The following is a 23943-nucleotide window of genomic DNA, read 5'->3' on the forward strand; positions in this document are numbered from 1 at the left end:
GACGGACGGACGGACATGGCTCAATCGAATTTTTTTTTTGATACTGATGATTTTGATATATGGAAGTCTATATCTATCTCGATTCCTTTATACCTGTACAACCAACCGTTAGCCAATCAAAGTTAATATACTCTGTGAGCTCTGCTCAACTGAGTATAAAAATACAAAATTAGCAAACAAGCGAAAGGTGTCAGTTTTTCATAAATCAAAACGAACTGAGATAGTATTCTACTCAAATAAGCGAACTGAGCTAGTCTTCGACGCAAATAAGCGAACTGAGATAGTCTTCGTTGGGACCGACGATATGGAATTTCATGAGTACTGTATACTCCATGACAAAATTAAACATTAATATTACCTTCCCACGTACGTTCTTATATAGAGATTTTGATTTTCTCTTGTATTTTTTGCTAAATCAGAAGGAAAATTGGTAATTTTAATATAAATTACGAAGTAAAATGGGAAATTGAGCGACGAGGGGGATCTACCCCAATCCTCCCCCCCCCCCCCCCCCCCCCAATGGATACGCCACTGATTTAGAGATTCTGTCTGCTTATTGCTACAAGAGCTAATTTTGTTGCAGTGCAAAATTTGCGATTCGGACACGAATTCAAACTATCCTACGCCATCAATGTTCAGCAATGGTAAGCTGTGCCTCTTAAAAGGGGCTAAGTAAGAGGATACACACACAGGGACTATAGCTCAGCATGTCTTTAAGTTACTTAGAGCCACGCTATCCTTCTATATTCGACTGTCTTCAACTGAATTAAATTATAAATAAACGAGTGGGCGTCGTAAGTTTTTCTTAGAAAACAGAATAAGAAAACTTAGTCTTCTCAATGATGCTATTCTACCACACTTGCAGGAAAAAGATAAAATAAATACAGTCCTAGCTCCGCTAATAACTTCGTAAGCTTAGTCCAAGGACTGTCGCACATGCATTACTTAGCGTAGTAACAATGCCCCGTACTTTACTTACCTAAACCTCTATAGATCTTCCAGGCTCGCTTATTATAAATCATCACGCCCAGATATGAGCAGGGAGAGTCAGATTTATACTCTGCGTTAAGCGCACAAATACAGGAACAGCGTTGTTAAGGGCACCCTTTCTCAAACTCGCCTACCCTTGACGAATCCTGTTTATTCAATAGGCGAGGCTCTGGCACCAACAACTTCCACACGGAAGGGGCGTTGGATGACGTAGAAGGTTCGGGTTGGTACCATTATAGTGCTATTTCCCGAAAGGTATCGGAGCAATATGCGGCAAAGGACCATCAACATCGATAACATTTCTCAAAACCTTCGGGGAGTGTGTTTTTCGATGCAAGAAGAAGAGGAAGACTTCAACAAAAAAAGCCTGAAAGTTTATTTCGAGTATTTTTTTATTGTTAAAAATCATTGTCATGCGAATAAATTCACAGTAAATTGTGTGCTGGCGCTACTGGGTATAAAAAAAATAAAAATTTATAAGCGCTTTATAAGCCTTGATGCACCATATGCTGTTAAAACGCAAACCTCTTCCTACCCCCACTGCATACATGCAACTTTTCGCGCAATCATCATCATCACTTATTATCAAAGTTTTTTATGTTTTTGCTGTTGTTGCACGTAAATACACATAGCTCGCCAATACTTCCACTTATTACAACAACGCGGCACCAACTTCAATGCTACAGCCGCTGCCGCTGTTGCAGTCGTCAAACTCATAGCTGGTGAACTATAAAGCCACAACCGTTTGGCAATTTCGTTTGGCTCTGATATCAGTTGCATGCAACTGTGGTCACGATTTGGCAATAATGTTTCTTAAATATGCTTGCTGCCGACTGGCATTGTAATCAACAATAACAACAACAAGAACCTATTTGTATGCGATGCGGCAGCAAGTGGCAATTTGGTGGCGATGGCGTTTGTGCTGCCGTTTTGTGAAGGCTACCAGTGGTGCAGCTGCCCTACCCTACCCCAAAATAGCATAAGGCTGGAATTGTTGTTGCAATTTTAGATTTTTTCTAGTTATATTAGGGCGTCCACTATTCACTGACTGTCCGTTAAATAACGCGCAAAAGAAATTCATGCACAACAACAACTAAAACAATATTAACAGTAGGAGCCGCAGCAGCAACACAAATAATCCAGCTACTGGGTGCACTAAAAAATATCAGTATTAATTCAGTTGCAACAAAATGTTACTACAACTATGTAAATACATTAAACATACTTACATACATACACTTCAAGCAATAACCCAGAGCATTATTGGCAATTGTAATGCATTCATATTCTATTGCTCTAGCTTTAGATATACTTTTGGGATAATAAAATAAACCTCTTATATTCCTACTCATACATACATATATTTAATAAACGACTGGCCAACAGAACGCTGCTTGCTAGTCGCTTCCGTTTAGTACAAATGTACACTGGGCTGAAAGTGAAAAAAAAATTGCGTAAATATTTAGGTATTTCTGTAAATCCCAACGTAACTAGAAATTTCCGCGCTGTGGTCGGAAAGATTCCAACTCAGGATAAAAACTTGAAACCCATAAAGTACAATCTGAATGAATAATAGTTAGAAAATACCAAAAAACCAATTGGTATGCGCATAAGCTAAATTGGCCTTGTGACCGCTCACCTTTTGTCACTTCACCATCAAATTATTGCATCAGTCCTTAATACGTGTGCAAAGTTTAAATTAACCTTATGACAATTTTAAGTGGTCATAAGGTCAATTGAACTTATGTCCGTTAACTTTATTTCACTCCGACATTATTGCATTGTCATCTGTCTTTGATAAGTGTCATTGGTCCATGATAAATATGTTAAGTTACGAATGACCTTAATGCCATTAGACGTGTTCGTGAGGTCAATTGACCTTATGTCAGTTAAATTTTAGTCATCACACCATCAAATTATTTTATCATCCAGGGTCCTATACGTGCGCAAAGTTAAAATTGACTTTATGACCTTATGAAGTGGTCATAAGGTCAATTGACTTTGTGTCCGTTGACCCTGCGTAACCTCGCCATCAAAATATTTCATTGTTATCGGTCTTTCATAAGTCCACAAAGTTTAAATTAAATCTAACCGTTTGAATTGTGTCAAACTCGAGTCCAAAAGAGTCGGTTACATACAAACCTACAGGTCAAACACTTTTTTGTTGCAGCCAATTAAAACTGGGTCGGATCGCATAAGTGTTCTCAAAATTTGTAATATCGTTAGTTCTTAATACGTGGTAAGAATGATGTGTAACTAGGTTTTTTTTCGAGTAGCCAATTATGTACTCGTGACCCATAGTTATGGCCGTAGCCTTGGGGATCTAGAAAAGTAATTTTTTTAAATGAACTTGAGCTCGTCGAGATATATCAACACTAAGTAGGTTCGTCGGCCGATAATTGATAATTTTTCGTTCGAGACTCGATAATTTTTCGATAAAAAATCGTTTTAAAATAGACTACACTCCAAAAAAATTGATAATACTTTTCCATAACTTTTTCATATAAATTTGCAAGCACTCCGATTACAAATCGATAACTTTTCGATATTAATTCGAAAGCTTTTGCAATAACAAATCAAGATATTTTTGATAAAAAATCAAACATTTTCGCGAGCAAAGCTGAAACAATTTGTTAAAATGCCGATAGAAAATAGGTAACACTCAACAATTCGATAAATTTTCGATAAATAATTGCAATAAAAATACGATAGCTCGTCTATAAACAGTCGATAAAACTTCGATCACCTATGTTATCGATATAAACTTCTATAAAAATCGATAGCTCGTATATACTTGTCGATAGCACAAATTTAACAAATATTTGCTTTCATTGCCTGCCCTTTCATTCCCTTTCTTCTCTTTGCATTGTCTTGATTCGCTGTATTCCTAGAAAATAAGAAGACAGAAAGGGGAAGCTTGCCACTATAACCCGGTGCGAAGAGAAGTTCAATTTGGCACAAGAGCAAAATTGCCATCAACTAGATTTACGGAGTAGGTAACAGTTATCGCATTTGAATTTTATGTTTCCAATTTTCCAAACTCAGTCCCATAGTACAACGACCAGTTCACGACTTAAGTACTTTCTTCCTACCCGCTAACGCCACCCTACCAACTTTACGCTTATGCGCCAGTATTATTGCTGTACAACAACAAAACCGATTACTTTGGTTTATGTGATCAGTTTATCACATTTACGCTCAGCAATCGTGAGTTAATTTCTTCACTGCTACTTGAATATTTTTCGTGCAATTAGTTACAATCACTTTACTGGGCAAATCTTGCATTTGCTTTGGAAATTTATTGCATAGTTTTTGCTTTATGGATTTCATATTTTTTATCATTTCTTAATTACTCAGGCTCACGCATAAGGAAATTGCGACGGAGGTCGTTCGAGAAATTGTTTTCACAACTTAATATATAAATAATTCCTACTAACACCCCTTGTGTTGGTGCAGAATAAGGATGTATGCAGAGAGGTATGTACCTACATAGGTCGTAAAAGAATTTTGAATATGAAAAGATTCACAAAAATTTGGTCAACCCAGTAGAGATAGTCTGCTTTGCGTTGAGTTCCCTGGGTAGAAAATCTAAATTAGTGGTCATTGAAATTAAAACTGTGGCTGTGTTGGTGAGAGTAAAATCATAGTAGCGCTACCACTACGATGATTAACTAGCAACTAGGCAATATGTAGCACGCAAATAAACATTATCGTCTTTCAATGTTGTTACTCTGCTTGTTCAGCGCATACTAAACACAAGAGGGTAACAATGTGTGTGAAGTGAGCGCAAATTATTATGTATTTCATCGGCTTACGACTTCTGATCCAAATGTTACTGTTTGCACTACATCCGGTATGAATTTAGATTGATTTTATCTTTTCGAGAACGTCCAGAAATTCTTTCACCTATATCAACAGAGTTGAGATTGGATAACAAAAAAATGAACGATGTAAATATGCTCTAAATATTACATGGTATCCAAACCGGTGCGGTGACATAAGGTCAACACAATTCAAAATGTCAATTGACGTTATGACCACTTCAACATAGTTGAGATTCGATAGTAAAAGATGAACGATGCAAATATGCTCTAAATGTTACCGTGTACCCAAACCGGCGGGGTGACATAAGGTCAACAGCCACAATTTCAATTGACGTTATAACCACTTCAACAGAGTAGAGATTCGATAGTAAAAGACGAACAATGTAAATATGCTCTAAATGTTACCTTGTATCCAAACCGGTGAGGTGATATAAGGCCAACGGCCAAAATGTCAATTGACGTTAAGACCACTTCAAATGGCCATAAAATCAATACGCCTTATAATCGCTTCAAATGGTCACAAGGTCAACTCAATTTATTACCTTTTTTAATTTGACGCTATGGTCATTTAAAAAATTTCCGTTTTGCCTTTTGACTATTTCCGGAAAAGGCCATAAGCATGTAAAGCCATTAGGAATATTACTTCGAAGCTGTGAATACGATTTTGCACTGTAGTAAAAACTGAATTTGGAAAAGTGTGGTCGGAAAATATAGGAAAAAAAGCGCCGCAGACGAAAACTCTGGTAAACAAAGGCGCAATTTTTTACTCCAAATTTGTTGGAAACCTTTAGTTAATTGAGGTATTCTTATCTCAGACAGACAGTGGTCATAACAAATCGTTCCCTAGATGGTCGGGCTTGGTACCGGAACGTACCGGATGTGCATCCGGCATAGGACCACAAACATGGATAACACTCCCAAGGCCTTCGGGCAGTGTCCTTATCGCTACAACAACAAAACCAAAGAAAGAGCGCCATATCCGAAAACTTTAAATATGGGTATTTTCTTGCCTCTCGCTCCTCCTCCTCTCCATGTTTGATTCCTGCCTCTATGTTTGATAGCTGTCTCTCCCCTTTCACTTTCTCGATTTTTGTGTCTTCCAATTTCTTCACTTCTCTAGGTTCCTCTCCTTCCAATCTTTCCCTCACTCTCTCTACATTTTTACCACTCTCACCCTTCTCTTTCTCTCAGTCCTCAATTCCCACTTCTGTCTCTTTTATTTTCCTTCTTTTTTTCAGCTTAAAGCTGCAGACATTGGTGCTTTATCGGTAACTGTATCGGTAACCTTGTAACAGCTGATTCGACCACCCTTATGGGAATCAATACACTCGATTATTGGTTCCGCTAAAGCGCCAAATACACGACACGAACATTTCCGCGAATATTCCGCAATCTTGTTCGCAGCTTTGGCCATACACCATACGAACTTTTGGCCGAACACATTAATTCTCTTTCAGACAGCGATGAATACGGACAACAATTGTGCTGCAGCAATATTGCTCACTGTGGTAATTAAGCGTAAAAAAAAGAGAGAAGATTCAATAAATTCACTCAGAAATTTTTTATTGTCCATTTTACTTTTCCGCGCACGTCTGCTCCGTTCCACCCTTCCTCTCCTCTTCTTCTTAACTACGACCCCTTGCCAAAACCCTCATTGTCACATCCTATTTGATACCTATGTTGTGAAAACATTTCCTGGAATCAACTTGGCGCAGGTATTGTTCTGTCTTCGGATAGAGAGAAAGTATAGGAAGCTCTCAGCTGCTAGTACGTCTTCGATTATTGAATTTCCATGTGATTTTGTGTGTACGCGCCTGTGACTTCAACTCATTAACAAGAACTTGAACTAATATTGCCTTAGAGAATCTAAGAAATCTTAGCCACATCTTAAATATTTACAATTCTAAAGAAGCAAAATCGTTGCACATAAATCAGCACATTTGCTTAAAATTTCAACACTTTTTTGTGTAAGGAACTCGCTAGAATTTGTCTTAGCAGCCAACTTGCCCGCTTAAACTCCACGCTTTCCGACACAAAACAGATGATCAACAAAGCACAACAAAGTCAATCGAGTTCTCTAGTCAATCGCGATCGTTGCCATCGCTTTAAATTTGTGGCAGTAAACATTGTATTAAGAAAAAACAATGGACCATTAAATATTGACAGCTTGCCTTGTGTCCGTCCGTCCGTCCGAACATTTGGATGCCACGGTTTTAACCACAACTAGTAAGTTGTACACCAAATTGCTGAAATGCTGAAAGACCAAGCCTCTAGAACTCGAACAAAAATTTGGTTGAATTTGAGTGTGCGTGTGTGTATGTGTTTGATAATATAGAGCCACGCTTGCGCAGCACCTTTGAGTGATTTATGTAGTTTGTGACAATATTTGTTTTGGGAAACAAGCATGTTAGGCTCAACATTTTCCAAATCTTTCTACATTTTTTTTAAATACTGCAAAGATGCGCCACAAATAAGCGCAGGCGTATCTTACCTTTGTTGTTTTAAAGTATTATTATCCTTGACCACGTCCGCATAACTTAACACATTGCAGGATTCTTTTGAAATTCAAATTCATAGAATTCTCTAAAACATTGTGGTCGAATGAGAAATTGTTATTCGTTGTTGTCGAAGTTTTTTTTCATGAATATAATGTTGTTTTGTGCATAAATATAATAAATTAAAATATGTATGTGTAGAGATTGTCACAGGAAATATGTGTTTCTTTTAGCTGCATCGAGGAATATGCAAAATACCAACGAGTGAAGATATAGTCCCTCTGACAAATGATGGCGAGTTGATGGCTTATTGTTTTGCGTTTCATCAATAATAGAAATAATGGAAAGATATATATTTGAGCAGCTGAGATTTTTTTAACTAGAATTTATTACTAAAAAGCTTGGCTGGTCCGTAAGGACCTCACATAGAACGAAAAATCACACTGATGATGGCACAACGCCGAAACTGGTGATCATACAAAACAAATTCGACAAGGGATGAAGAAAATCGTTCTAATATACATCGAGCCCACATAGACTGAATGAGTACATAGTGTTACCAGAAGTTTGCTCAACGAACAAACTGAACAGCCCTTTCAGAATCCACGACCCATGTTATACAATACCTCTGTCCTATTGGCAAAGCCTAGAAGTCCTAGAAGACCTAATTTAAAAGCATATGACGCCAGGAAGCAGTGCCCAGTCAGAACACCCATAAAAAGCCTACTGTCCATCTTTTCAATGATAAGATTAACTTTGTTAGTCTAAGGTTGTAACGCCTTCGACATATTGCTTGGTTCCAAACCTTTCCGGCTTGGTCGATTATGGGCAGCTCTCGCCTTCTTTTAATCTCGCCAAATCTGATTGAAATGTCTATGGTGCGAACTTCGAGCGCTGTGCCCTGTTTAGCTAGCTCATCCGCTTTTTCATTTCCATATATATCGGAACCTAGTATATGTAGATGTATGTATATTTTTCCTATAGATGATAGCTATTATTGCTGCTCGGCTGTCAATGTAAACATTGATTCGGCTGCAGTTTATGCTATTTTCTTCCAGTGCTTCTGCTGCTTTGGTCACGGCTTCTACTTCCATCTGGAAAACATTACAGTGGTCTGGAAGCTTGAAGGTTTGTTTGTTTACGGATCCCCGCAGGATCTATATTGCACACCCTACTCCTTCCATTACTTTGGAACCATCAGTGTACACGTGTTTCGCCTCGTTGTTGTTGTTTTATTAACGATGAAGACACTAACCGAAGTTTTTGGGGAGTGTTGTCGATGTTGACGGCCCTTTGCCGGATACAGATCCGGTACGTTCCGGTAACAAAGCACCATTAAGCTAATAGACTGACCATCCCGGGAACAATTAATATGACATTATTAAAGCTTCTAGGCCATAACTCCCCCCACCCCCTGGTTAACTGAGGAACTTGTGGTCGCCAGAGCCTCGGCTGTTAAATAAACAGTGTTCGCCACGGGTAGGTGTGGTTGACGAATGGGTTGGAGAAGCTATAAATTGCACTGGCAACTCTTAGAAAGGATTGTGCTACACATTCCCGTGAATGAATTTGGTATTTAAGTCTCCTATTAAGACAGGCATATCTACCGCATGTAGATTATATGCCCCCTAACCGGCTGTTTCGCCTCGTCTGTCTTTTGAGCGCACTTGCAAAAACATTCTACCTCTATTGTGGCTCTAAGAGACCCATCAAAGCCAGGTAGGGATCCAGGGAGCTTGTCAGTGCAGTATTTCATATATACATATACTACTTTGATCATACGGTCTGCGCCCAAACTGCCCGAGGCATTGAGTCTTGTTGCAGTTGTTAAAGCTATGTTGTTCGCCTCCAGGTCTACAGGTGGAATGATCAGAATGGCGTAGGGTGCAGCCGTCGGGATGGCTCTTTTTTATGTAGTTGTCCACCATGCGAGTACTCTATAGTATAGAATAGGCTATACAAACGCTATAAATACCCAATGACATAGAGAAGGCTATCTACCCCAAGTACACCTCTGCATTTTTTTACATGCGTAAAGTGCCGTCCGGGCCTTCCCGCTATCTCTTACATGATAAGCTTCCACTACAACTTACTGTCTCACATGGTTCCTAGCTATTTGGTATAAGGTTTCTCATGCAGGGTCAGACCTCCTATCTTAGGCTTGGACCAGCTCGCAACTTTATTCCTTCTGGGTAACAAGATCATATCGGTCTTCTCCGCGTTGACGCTCAACCCGATATTAGATGCTCAGCTAATTGTTGAAGCATTTTCCAGTTATGAAAACTGCTAAGTCATCTGCGTACGCCGTAAGTTTGAGAAGTCCCACATCGAAACGTCTGAGTAGTTGGTTGATGACCAGCGTCCACGGCAGAGGTGGGAATACCCCGTCCTGCGACGTGCCGCTGTCCATCAATTTTATTGCCCTATAGAGACACTTCCTGCCAAGTAATCTTCCTGCAATTAAGCATACATCCGATCCATATGGTTAGGGCTACCTTAGGACATTTCATAATCGCCTGTTTTAAGACATTGTTGAAAGGGCCACAGTTTTTGATCAATGTTGAGCTTTATACACACATCTATCAACCTCTCAAAGGTTTTGAGCGGAAATTATGCTAATATAACGGGTCTGCAGTCTTTTTGGGATACATATGACTGATCTTCCCCGCCTTTGGTAAGAAATGATTCGGTCCTATGCAACCGTCGAATATTCTTTTGAGTCATTTCACGATTGCTGTACTCGAGATTTGTAACATGACAGGGAATGTACCATCTGGGCTAGGCGATTTTAACTTAGCAAAAGTCTTAACCACCCGCTCGATCTTGGTCGATCAGTCACTTAGTCTGATACTAGCCCCTTCCGTGATCGAAGTGTAAGTATTGTCTGCTAGCTCTTCTGTATCATCTCCCGATGCGATATGTACGTAGAGAAGCGCTTCAAGGGAATTTTCACTGCTACATGACCATTCTACTTTCTTTTTCTTTATAAGTCCTTGGACTATGTTTCCTTAACCGCGCTATTTCGCAGGAGCATTCGATGTCCACAAAAAGAATTTTTCTACTCAGCTGAGCAGGGACAGACTATTTTAATTTTGTTCGCATAACGGTACCCCATAACGGCATAAACTAATCGAGATAGATATAGACTTCTATATATCAAAATGATCTGGGCAAAAAAAGAAATTCATTTAGCCATGTCCGTCCGTCTGTCCGTAAACACGATAACTTGAGTAAATTTTGAGGTATCTTAATGAAATTTGGTATGTAAGTTGCTGGGCACTCATCTCAGATTGTTATTAAAAATGAACGAATTCGGACTATAACCGTGCCCACTTTTTTGATGTCGAAAATTTCGAAAAAAGTGCGATAATTCATTACCAAAGACGGGTAAAGCGATGAAACTTGGTAGGTGGGTTGACCTTATGACGCAGAATAGAAAATTAGTAAAATTTTAGACAATGGGCGTGGCGCCGCCCAATTTTCAAAAGAAGGTATTTTAAAAGTTTTGCAAGCTGCAGGAAAATTACTCCTATTACTATATGTGTTCTTAACCCTTGTTCGGCCGACGATTTTTACACCTATTTTTGGCCGACGCAACCACCCCGGTAACTGTTAGAAAAAGAAGTGTTCAACCCGTTACAGTTTTGTCTATGACTAAAATTATAAAACCTTATTTTGTATTTTTATACCCAGCGTGCTTGCACACAGAGTATATTAACTGTGATTGGATAACGGTTGGTTGTACAGGTATAAAGGAATCGAGATAGATATAGACTTCCATATATCAAAATCATCAGTATCGAAAAAAAATTTGATCCAGCCATGTCCGTCCGTCCGTTAGCACGATAACTTGAGTAAATATTGAGACATCTTCACCAAATTTGGTACACTAGCTTATCTGGACCCAGAATAGATTGGTATTGAAAATGAGCGAAATCGGATGATAACCACGCCTACTTTTTATGTATATAACATTTTTGAAAACACAAAAAACCTGAATATTTAGTAAGTAATACACCTAGAATACTGAAATTTGACATGTGGACTGATATTGGGACTCTTGATAAAAATTTGAAAAACATTTTAAAATGGGCGTGGCACCGCCCACTTGTGAAAAATCAATTTTAGAAATATTATTAATTATAAATCAAAAATCTTTAAACCTATCGTAACAAAATTCGGAAGAGAGATCGCCTTTACTATAAGGAATGCTTTGAAGAAAAATTAACGAAATCGGTTTAGGACCACGCCCACTTTTGTATAAAAGTTTTTTAAAAGGGTCGCGGACGAATAAAATAAGCTATACCTTTGCAAGAGCTTTATATCAATGGTATTTCATTTCCCAAGAGGAATTATAACAATAAATAGGAAAAACTTCAAATCTAAAAAAAGGGGCGTGGCACTGCCTCTTTTATGACTAAGCAATTTCCTATGTTTCGGGAGCCATAACTCGAAGAAGAATTGACGGATCGTAATAAAATTGTACATTGGTACACAAATTTTCCCTATAGCAGAAAATATTTCTAGTAAAAATGGACGAGATCGGTTAAAAACCACGGCAACTTAGATATAAAACAAGTCTAAAAGGGTCGTAGACTAGAATAATAAGCTATAACTTAGCAAAAAATAGTTTTGAATCAATGATATTTCACTTATCAAGTTTTATTGTAAGAGGAATTGGGGAGAAATTTGTTTTAAACGGGCGGTGCCACGCAAGTAATTTATCTGAAATGAAATATACAATTGAAGCTCACGCTGAGTATATAATGTTCGGTTACACCCGAACTTAGACACCTTTATTGTTTCTACTTAAAATTCATTGAGTTAGTATGTCACGGAAAATGAGTTAACAAAATTTATTAAAAATATGTTTTTTTGAGGGTAGAATATGAAAAAGTCACCCCGGTGACTCATCGGCCGAACTAGGGTTAATAAAAATTTGCAAAATCGGATGACGAACACGCTCACTTTAAACAAAAAAAAAATTCAAGTCAAATTTTAACAAAAAATTTAATATCTTTACGATATATAAGTAAATTATGTCAACATTCAACACCAACATTTGTCGCCAAAGCTCTCAGCTGAGTATGTAATGTTCGGTTACACCCGAACTTAGCCTTCCTTACTTGTGTTTAGTGCAACTATATACCACATTGATAAATCGATATACATATCTATTCAAAATTTTAATCAAGCGGCACTTATAAGAGATTTTACGCTGTTAATATTTATAGACATTTTTTTTCCATTTTATTATCTCAGCAAAATTTTAACTTAGCATATAAATTTATATCAAAGAAAAAGGTAAATTATCACAACGAATGACTCATTTCATGCGAGCAGTAGAGTTTACACCTGACGTAGAAGTTCAAAAGTTACGTGAATATGTATAACCATTAATTTCAAAACCACTTATTTGTAGTTTAACGCCTTTCTTAATACACACCTCAATGGCAATGCGCTCCTTGCTCAGCTCACAATACATTTGCATGCATGTAAAAACAAATACAAATATAAATATTCACACTTCCTGCCGCCATTCTGCAAATTAACAACAACCAACCCCCGCCAATGGCATCGATTTTAGCAGCAACAGTTGCCATAATGTTTAGTATGTATGTATTGGCTTATATTTAAGTGGTTGTATGCATGTGTTTATGTAAGAATGTATGTATGTAAGGGTGTCTATAGCGCGCAAAACGCTAAATCAACTAGCAAACCGCCGCAACTGCCAATAATGACGACATTGATGCCGCCACTGGATTATGCTCACACGCCATTTGAACGATAGGCAGAGAGAGGCCGGTGCTAAAACGCTATACGAGACAACGTAAACAACGATACACTACAACAATTTTGTATTTGCATACAAACAAACGTGTAATATGGGACAATGAGCAAATTACAAGGTGCAACTTATGGTCAAACAACTGTGATTGGAATTAACGCTGCATATGTAGAAATGTATGTAAATACTTATGCATTGGGTATGCATATGAATGAATTTATAATTTACGTATGTACATAGAGATACAGAGTAACCCCTTCTAACGGACCACCACTTGGCCGCACAGTTCATGTAACAAGTTTTAGGTACAATTTTTAAGGCAAATTGCTCTTCGTTAGGCGGACATTATCTCTGTCGGACGCGGACAGCTATTTGCTATAAAGTAGTCGGTGAACACTGAGAACTATTTTCATAGCAAATCAACCGAAACCCTCTCTTGGACGGATGCGAACTCCTGGTAAGCGGACAAAGTGAGAGAATGAATATCAATCTACATATACGTTTGAGAAACGTCGTGCTGGTTTAGGCTATATACTTTTGAGAACTGAAAAAAAAACTACTAAGCGCGATTTAACTCCGAGGAGTTCAAGGCCGACCTTCTCGTCCAAATTGCGTTGTGCTCCTTTCAATTTTCGCCTAAACTTGGCGAGATGGAACCTACAGCGGGGCAACCCCTGTTAGAAAAAATTTGTTGATAACTTTCATGAAATGAAATGGTATATTAAGTTTCAACAATAATCTGAAAATTAAAAGTACTTAAAGGAGAAGAGATAGACCCACAAATAAGTATACGGAAATGACCAAGATGACTAGTTGAGTTTATTAGCCATATCCATTCGTTTTTTGTTTTTTTTTGAACGCAAGCTTGTCGCTCAAATTATAAGATATATTAATGAAATTTGGTGAGCGGCTATATTTGAGTATCCGCTTAATCCGTCAGAATCGACCGGATCGGACTACTATATCATATATCTCCCATACAACCGATATTTCAGATGAAAGGGTTATCCTAATTTATTCCTCATTCAACGAGCCAAAATTTCAAATTTTACCAGATGCTTTCATAAATGGCATGCCCTGTCTAAGAAAAAAAAAATCTTCAAAATCGGGAATATATAATATACATATATCGCATACAACCAATTTTTCATGTAAAAAGGTTTTCGTAACTTCTTTCTCATGTAATTGGCTAGAAACTTGAAATTTCACAGGCTGAAAAATACAACTGATGGTCTAGATTTTATGAATTATACGAAATTTCATCAGATTATTGTTCAGCTCCATTCATGAAAGATATGAGGTCTTCGGCAAAGCCAAAGACATTCTCGTCCTTATTTGTTTCTGATTAAAACCATTTTTTTCTAAATTATTGATGTAATTTTGCCCGGGACTGGAACCAAGGACCTTCGGGTGTGGTAAGCGGAGGACGATGCCACGACGGCCAATTGTTAGTCTGTCACTACTGAGTATCACTTTTACGTAGATGAAAAGTAAGGTTTCCAGATTGCCTTAAGTTACGTAAGGTTGAACTGTTCGATCGCTATGGACTTCACATCACTTGAATGTATCCATAGAGTGACGACTAAAGTTGAAAACCTTCTCAAGAACCATGACCTATGTTATGCAATAACTACGTACTCTTGGAAAATACTAGCAGTTTCCCAGTGGCCTCCAGATCTTAAAATTTGAGTTGACGCTTCGTTTCACAACCTGCGTTGGTTGATCAAAATGCAGCTGTTGTCTACTTTCCCAGTTTTTCCTCCTTTTTTCTACCACTTTCCCCATATGACCGGTGCCCTATAATGATTGTAAGCTTTTACCTGTTCCAATTCTTCCAAGTGCTTATATGCACCACAGCACAGCTTGCCGCCCCAATGACCGCAGGTTGTCAATACAAAAGCTTACACGTCTGCAGTTTAGACGGTTTTTTCCAGTATCTATGACTGTTTGTGCTATCTTTTTATTACGGAAACGTCACAGTTTACCATAGACCATACTGGTTCCATTATTTGGGTTCCATTTTCGTATCGTGTATCGTATCTTTCGACATTTCGGTGCCCTCGACCCACACTTCCAGCACTATTGACGCTCTAAGATCTCAGCCGAAGCACGGGATTACATAGTTTTTGGAACAGAATAATATAAAAATTTGTCTTTAAAATAGATGGTTGTGATTACTAAATATATTAAATAATTGAAAATAGCTAACCACTCCCTTGAGCGGACACCTTTCTTGGACGGGCAAAAGCTGGCTGATGGTGAGTGTCCGCCCACGGGAGGTTTCACTGTATATGTACTTATATATGTGGCTGGGTTTGTTGTTTACATATGTACATATGTATGGATGGCATATTTGTTCTCTTCAAATGTATTTATTTGTACGCACTTGCGACGGCGCACGCACACTACGAACTACAATAAGCCAATACATTTTAAACACACAGCACAAAAATTTCATCAATAAACTTTCTTCATACACATATACACACCTCTACTCATACTTAATGGAATTGTTATTGTATAGCGAATAATTTTACTATGAGAATGCGTGCCACATGTGACAAGGAACAGCTGAGTTTGCAACAGATTATTGTATATGGTCGACAATTGAAGAAAGTACACTGGCACATATGTTTATACATACTTTACTAACACATGCGCCATCCTACATACATAATATGTATGTCGCTTCACTACACTTAAAGCCTTATAAGCGATTTGCCGTCGGCATTTTGATATGGCAAAAATGTCCATTATTCGTTGGTATAAATGTGCTTTGTTATGAAAATTAAATATTTTTGTTGTGTAAACATTTTTGCTCACGGTATGAGGGAATCCTAAACATAAACGTACGGTGTAAGCGTAGGCGTAAGTGTAAACGTAGTACTTTTAAGTGGTATGCTATGTTAGGGATATATGCTGAATGCAAATGCAGGCGTAGTGTATGGTATTGGTATACTGTATGAAGTATTATAGAGAGATCAGAGAGAGATTACATACTCTCGTGAGCGTAAGTGTTGTCACTGCGCTGTAACGTAATGTAGAAGCAAGATACATGGTAGATTTGATATAAACGAAGTCACACAGCAACTCAAGACAATCATGCCACCTACATATAAACTAAAGTCTCTGAGCGCAAACACAATTTTTATGCATGCAATGGCATGAAGAGATGTATACACTGCTGTTTTAATGGAAATTAAGAGCCAGAAATAATGGTAAACCTGAGTTGCGTAATTTTTTTTTATTGATACACAAAGTGTGCATAAATACAAATAATGATGGTACTGTCATCGGCTGTACCGAAGATCTCATACCTTTCTATAATGGAGCTGATCAATAATCTGAACAAATTCGTAATATTCGAATAATCGGTTGTATAAAATATGTAATATATAGAAAATAGATAAATATCAAATAAATAATAGATCCTCAAACAAATTTGCACGTTTCTTGTGCTCTGCATGAGACAGGTATGGCAACGAATCTCTTATCTGAACAATCGTTGTATATTATGGGATATATGTTGTATATATACGACCTATCTTAACGATTTTTTCAGATAAAAATATATATGCCCTATACGTAGATAATCATTTGGTGAAATTTGAAGCCTCTAAACGAGTTGAGGAAGATATGACAAAAACCTTCTTGTATGTAAAATCGGTTGTATGGGATATATACTATATATTCGACTTTTAACGATTTTTTTAGAAAACAATATATGTCATACACGTAAGCACCTCGTAAAATTTGAAGTTTCTAGCTGGTTGAATGAGGAAGAAACGACAAAATCTTCCTTTTTGAACAATCGGTTGTATGGGAGATATATGCTAAAGTGCTCCGATCTGTCTAATATTATATTTCCGCTTCCCAATTTTCATCAAGATCAAATTGAGAGGCTAGTTTGCGTTTAAAAAGATCGACGGACCTACAGACATGACTAAATCAACTCAGACCGTAATCGTGATCATTTCGGTATACTTATTGGTGGATCTATCTCTTCTTTTTAAGGACTTAATATTTTCAGATTCGTGACAAACTTAATATACCCATGAAAAGCATAAAAATAAAATTTGAACGTTGCTTCGGCTGGGACTTGAACCCAGAACGTTCAATGTATAAGGTAGATAACGCTACCACCACGTCAAAGCGTCTTTCTCTTCACAACTGATATTACGCAATAAATTGAGCAAAAGACTTGACTCCAAATTAGTTCTGATATTACTCCGAAAAGCGTTTGCTGTAAAAAGAAATAAAATTTTTTGCGCTAGTTATAAAATCAGTAAAAAAAAGTTATAACGCAAAATTCTTCGATCTCTTTGTTTATGTGATTGTAGCCCTTAAAAGGGCTTTTTTGTTTTTGTTTTTTATGGTGGTGTGGATACGATGCATTGCTATGCAGCACCATCCTAAAGAAGTTTGCTAGTGGATGCGTTTAGCGGTGGTAAAATTCGTAAAGATGAAAACATATATCCACCTTTTCTCTGAGCGCATCAAATATACTAGCACTGCTTTCTACTTCTGCAAGAAGTGGCACTCGTTGCTTTAGTCAGCTACGTCCTTGCAACTTCTGCTGTTAGCGTGCAGGGCTTAAGAGCGATAATGGGGAACAACCCTTTCCAGCTGCTTGAAAGTAATGAATAAGTCGCTTCTAACAGCTCTCAGCTTCAAAGGACGAAATCTTCAATGCCGTAACCATTCCAAAATGTCTTAAATATCGTCTCTCTTTGCAACTATGAACTCATTCAGTCTATGTGAGGTCCTCACGGGCCGGCCAATTCAATCTTGCAATGGATGCGTCTTTCTTTTAGTTCTCTACTGTATCAGAGCTCGTCCAAAGCACCATTCTGGTGGCAAGTACAGGTTAAAAATTTCAATTCTGGGAGGAAATTGACGCTCTTACACAATTTAAGATATTCCATCGGCATATTTTTGTGACGCTTTACGGGCTCGGAATTGCTTTTACCTGTAAATAAAGAAGAAGAATACATAATTTTTATGAGATCTTTAGCATATCAAGGAAATAAAAAATTTGTATACACTTTTTGATTTGTCGAAAATTTCGTATATTTGCCCCATGTACAAACATCAATAACTTTCCTTGCGTGAATATTCCAAGATGAGGCAATTGAGGGTATACTACTGTGGTGTACAGAAAAAATTAAAAAACGGGTGTGAAATATTTGACGGTTCCCGGTTTCATATTTTTGCCGATATCTCTAAAACCGGGTCTCGTATATCAAAAAAAATATACATAGCTAACAGCTGCATATATCTCCATATTTTGTTAAAATTTCAATATAATCGGTACAGAAGTGTTGAAATAAATGTATATTTAACAATGCTACCTCAATGCGAAATTCGAAAAATCTCGAAAAACTGAAAAATGAAAAAAAAACCTTAAAAATTTTTTTGTATTTTTTCCGAAAAGTACATTTAAAAACAAATTTAAAAAAAAAAAGATCCCAAACGGTCAATTTTTGAAAAAGTTATAGCATTTTAAAACAAAAACGGTGTTTTTTTAAAAATTCATAACTTTTTTTGAGTTGGATGAAAAAATATGAAAAAAATTCTGAAAAACATCTTTCGTAAGCTAGAAAAAGAAGAAAAACTTTCAGCCAATTCTAAAGGGGTCGGGTTCAAAATTGGTCGAAATTGGATGGAATATCCCATATATTTTACTCGATCTTTTGACTATATCTTTTTGAGGCATTATGTAAGACGAGTAACGGCGATGCAGTATAGCTCCAATTTACCCCTCAATGTTCCTAACAAAAAGATATTTGCGTAATAACATGTTTCAAAAAAAAATTGTTTTTTCCAAAAAAACCAAAGTTTGGCGGATTTCGCCATATGTACTTCCCATAGAACAATACTCCCGCTTGAACTTAATTTGCTGGCGAGATCAAACCTGAGTTATTACTCTTTCGCTTGCATGAGGACTGCTGGTTTTCTGAAAACAACGACATGATGGCTGCCTTGAAAACACACCTAGTGTGAGTGTAAACATTCTCATAGTTTAAATACGTGTTTGACGTTTGTAGTGGTGTCATTTCTAAATTGATAATTTAGCGCTATATTTGATCTTTTTGAAACTGTTTCAATGGGCTGCACTGCTCCCTGAGAAGACCTATCGATGAATATCGAATCGTTTGGACCTTACAATTATAGTTTGGCCATAAAAGGTTCGCAAAATTTTCAACTTGCCTATTTATATAGGTATACATAGATAATTTTACTCACCTCGAATTGTGTCGGCGGGACTGCTTGTTATTGCATTTGTCTCGTTGATAATCAGGTTGCTTATATTTTTATTTAATTTTTTTTTATATTTATAGCTGTATAGTTGTCAGGGTTTTTTATTTTTTACAAATTTTTTTTTTAATTGTTTTTTTACATCCTTTTCTGTTCTCTCTCTCTTTTCTGTCTGTACAAGCTCTCTGGTACACCCTTAGTTCCGCTATGCAGCTTGTGGTTTAGAGCGCACACGGTGAGTAATTCCATACAGCTAACGTACATACATTTTCATTCGCCAAGCCCAGAGCGCAGCAGCGCGCTCGTTTTGTAGTTGTTGGACTCATTCAATTCATCAATTTTAAAACGGCTTCCCCGAAGTGATATCGTAATATTTTTATTTTTTAGACTTTCTTGGAGTCTTAGTTATCTCAACATTTTCCCACTCTTCTTGTTTGAAGTAGTGCTGTGGAAAGTCTCAAACACAAATATGAATCCGTTCTTCATTTAAATAAAATTTCTTTTCTTTCTCACACAAATTATTAAGCGGCTTTCCCTCTCTCTCTCTCCCGCTCGTTAAAGCCTTCGGTAGCAGAGTGCGGCTTAAGAAAAGGCATTCGGGCACAGCGTGCGCACGCAGCCCGCCACACCGTGCGCCGCATACGACAAAAAAAGCCCAACACCCAGGGCGTCAGGAGGCAAACAAAAAATTTTTGAAATCTTTTTCTCTCTCGCGAGACGAAAAACAAAAAGTTGAGAGATTTAAGCGGTTTTCTCTTTTTTTATGCAAAATTGACGTAAAGCAGCGAGTGAGTTGGATGTGGTGAGATTTTCGGGTGAATCCATTTTATTAACCATCGTTGTTGGCATCATTGTTTGAGATTGTTGTGGACGATTGCCGCTTGAGTGGTTGGTATTGTTGTTGCTAGAACTACCGAGCGAGTCAAACATGGAGGAGAGTGCATTTAACGAATCACTTGGATATTTCTTTTCACCATCGTACGATTTAATACTGGAAGCTGGCGATTTGGGTGTACCAGAACGATGACTATCGGTGGGACTGCGTGCAGCTAGCGGTTTATTCATGCTGCCGACGGGGCTAATACCACCAGCGGACTTAGGTGGCGTAACGCTGCCGTCTTTGTTGTTGTTATTATTATTATTGTTGTGGCTAAGTGAAAAATCAGCGCCATTGGCGGCATGTTGTGTGTTTGGGTCCTGGCGGCCATTTAGTGAACCACCACTACCCTGCTCATCAACACCTTCCCTACGTTCATCTTCCTCCTCCAACTCAGACTTGATTTCCCTTTTGATTTGTGTTGCTGGCTCCATTATAACATCTGCATGCTGCTCCGACGGCATTTGCTTATGTGGCTCTAGCTCGCGTTTAATCTCAATTGGTTGCGCTGTCATAATCGGCATGTGCTCTGCAATTGGTTGTGACTTTTCTGGCGTGATCACATCCATTTTTCTTGCCTCAATATGCGTCTCAGCGCTACACTCGCTACCGCTGCGCTCGCTACTTGTGTAACGGTAATGCTGATAATATGGATCAGTAGTATCAATCAATGGCTTATTATAATCCACAGTTTCGTCGATACCCAAACGCTTAAGTATGCTCGAAGCTACTGGTGATGTATTCTTGGTTGAAGAATTCGATGGACTTGTAGCTGGCAAGTTGGCGTGACGTGGTGGCGTATCAAAGCTTGTGGTGAACATTTGTTCAATAGCACTCAAAACGGACGATGAGCCCGCATTCGATTTGGTCGCACCATTTTTCGGCTCTAAATCAGGCGATTTAGTTTTATTTAATAGTTGGCCTACGCCGTGTCCCGACTTGGCTGGATCCTCATTAGGTTTAACACCAGTAATATATTGACGCATGCGCTCGGCAAATAAAGCCGCATCCGATTTATCATTGCCCGGTCCGATGCCGGTGCCTTCGAGTGGCATACGCTTGCCGCTATCGTAGGTGCGCTGCATTTTAGCTTCCATGCTCTCCACGTCGTTTTGTGCGCCTTTCATTTCGAGCAATTTGCGCACTGGTAGTGACTTTTCGCGCTTCTTAGCTGCTGGACGCTTACGACTGCCAGCGTTACCAGCCATCGATTGCATTAACGGTTCGGCATAATGATTATTCTTAGCCATATGATTACTGAGATCACCAAGTGAATTGAATGCCTTATCACATACCTTGCATGTGAGCACGGCGCTCAGTGTGCGACTCTCTTCGGAGCTCAAGCTGTTGTGATTATCTTTCGCGTCGCCGCCGCCAGATGATTTCATTGAGATCGTTTGTTCTTGTGATAAAATATTTGTGTAATGTTGCGTCTCCTGCATGTGCTTGGTCATTTCGCCGAGCGAACGGAAGCTCTCGCCGCAACGCATACATTTCAAAATTTGCATGGCCTGTTCAACGCCCTTGCCCAGCCAAACATTTTGACCACGTACCAGCTTACGCGGTAATGGCGTTGGCGGATCACCACGATATTGGAACGCATTTTTGGCTGCTGCTGATGGTGTCGAAGATGAATTGCTTTGCGACCCGCCGCTATTCGGTGGCTTTCGCATATTGTGCGAATGTGAACCGCCACCTGACTGTGATGGTGGTGGTTGGTGATGACGATCGGTGTTTGGTAGATTACCGAATGGCGGCACATTCACACCGCAGTGTTTGCTATCCTTCATGTGTGTAGTGAGCGCTTCGAGCGTAGAGAAACTTTGCTTACACCAAACACAACGAAATACCGAACTGGCCACGCCTTTATTTTGCCAATGCGACTGCCAAATGTTGTGACGTGCTTTGGACATGCCCTCGGTGGAGGCTGTTAGTGTATTGGATGAATTCTGTGTGCTAACAGAAGCGCTGGAAGTCGGTGGTGGTGCTGCGACAGTTGGTCCGGTTGGTGTGCTGCTTGCTGAGGAGCGTGAAGTTTTCTCTTTACGTGGACCCTTAACAATATCAGACATTTTCTCCAGTGGATCTACAACCAAATCATTCTTGCCATTCCAATCAGGAAATTGACCAGTGCGAAATATATTTGCTGCTGCCACAGCTGCCAAATAAGGATTTACAGCAGGCATGAGCTGGGATGCGGCTGGCACATTAGGTGTTGGTGCGACCAACGGTGGGCTGTCATTTTTAAATATTTTCTTTACTTGAATTTGTCCGATTGTAGAGTCGGACTCATTGTCACCATCTGCTGAGCGTTTACGTGTCCCAACCGATAAATCCAGTGGATTATTAGCATCATTCATAGCTTCTTCATCGTCTTCATCTTCCTCGGAGGCAGCGCGTTCTGCGGATGCTGCACGTCCAAACAAATTTGTGCGAAAGTCTAAAGCCTCTGAATTATTGCTCGAAGCATTTGGTGATGCTTGTGGCGGTAATTTGAATTGTGCTGCTGATGCATCTGTGGATATTGGCAGCGGGAAGCGTGCACCTGCGGCAGCAGCTGCTCCCAATGGGAAGCCATATTGTTGTGCTGCTGCAGCTACCATTTGCAAATATGCTTCCATCGATGGTGGCTGTGCGGGTAAGTTTTGAGGTACAGCTGGGAATGTAGCAGTCATAGAGGGTGGTAATGGTAACATGCCAGCGCTGGCAGCAGCAACTGTTGCTGCAGCATTAGCGGCAGCATTGGCATTTTCGCGGCTGTCGCGTCCATTTTCGGATGAATTGGAATCGTGTGATGGACAACGCTCGCTTGAATTGGCCGATTCTGTGGAACGTGGACGTGCTGTCGGCAAGGCGCTGAAAGGAGATAAAAAAAAGTATGTTAGTGAAAAACGACAATGAAATCATATAATACTAGCCTAGTAAGTACAAATCCTTAGAGCTAGATGTTTATAAAGATACATATATCTGACCAAGCACGTCATATAACGAACTGTTATATCCCTATACTATATTTTGTAAGGACACCAAGTAAGCAAAATCCCATAGACCGACGTGGGATATCTATGCAAATATTGAAATACCTTAGGTTCGAGATTGCAAGCTTTCTAGCGAAGACCGTCAAGCAAGAACGATTCCCCACTAAAACTTGAGTAACTCGCACATCAAGAAGAATCATAAAGCTCGAGTCTGTCCGTTCTCTGCGGAAGACTTTAGTGACTTTTCTACACCACAAATGGAATACCGACATTGATTTCATAATCAGCATAACACCAGCAGTGCGCAAAGCTCTAAAAAAAAATCAGGATTAATCACGAAGATAACCTGAATTTTCTGAATAAAGCACTGGTACTCGTAGAATTTGACCTGTCGAAAGCTTTCTATAAGGTTTGCCACATAAGCCTTCTTGGCAACGTGGAAGAAACGCAGCGCCATCGAAATAGATATATTTGAAAGGTCAGGTTAGGTTGAATAGTCCGGTCAATTATCACCTCCCACAGTCTGAATGCGTCCATAGTTTTAGCCGAATTCGTTTGACGACAAAACTAGGTACTAGGAGTAATGTTATAATATAACTCCGTCCTCTGGACAAAAACTAGAAGTTTTCTAGCACCTAACTTAATTGCTGCCTCGAGAGCAGGCAACTCTGCTGCACCTTGTAGCTGGAGCCTTGCCCTAACAAGCGCAGGACACAAACACAGAACGTGCTCA

General features: G+C 38.9%; 1 protein-coding gene across 3 annotated transcripts in view; it reads right to left on the reverse strand.

Annotated features, from left to right (window-relative positions):
- Positions 1-17455: 17455 nt before the first annotated feature.
- Positions 17456-23943, reverse strand: part of tsh (teashirt) — a 32238-nt gene continuing 25750 nt past the window's right edge. For all 3 annotated transcript variants that reach the window (XM_067764619.1, XM_067764620.1, XM_067764618.1), the window contains 2 exons: positions 19344-23088; positions 17456-18066 (listed from right to left, as the gene is read on the reverse strand). In XM_067764619.1, coding sequence (XP_067620720.1) covers positions 20097-23088 — 2992 coding nt within the window. In that variant the 3' untranslated portion in view covers positions 17456-18066; positions 19344-20096. The remainder of the gene's footprint in view (positions 18067-19343; positions 23089-23943) is intronic.

The sequence above is a fragment of the Eurosta solidaginis genome, chromosome 2 (genome assembly GCF_040869045.1).
Source record: "Eurosta solidaginis isolate ZX-2024a chromosome 2, ASM4086904v1, whole genome shotgun sequence".
Taxonomy (NCBI): Eukaryota; Metazoa; Arthropoda; class Insecta; order Diptera; family Tephritidae; genus Eurosta; species Eurosta solidaginis.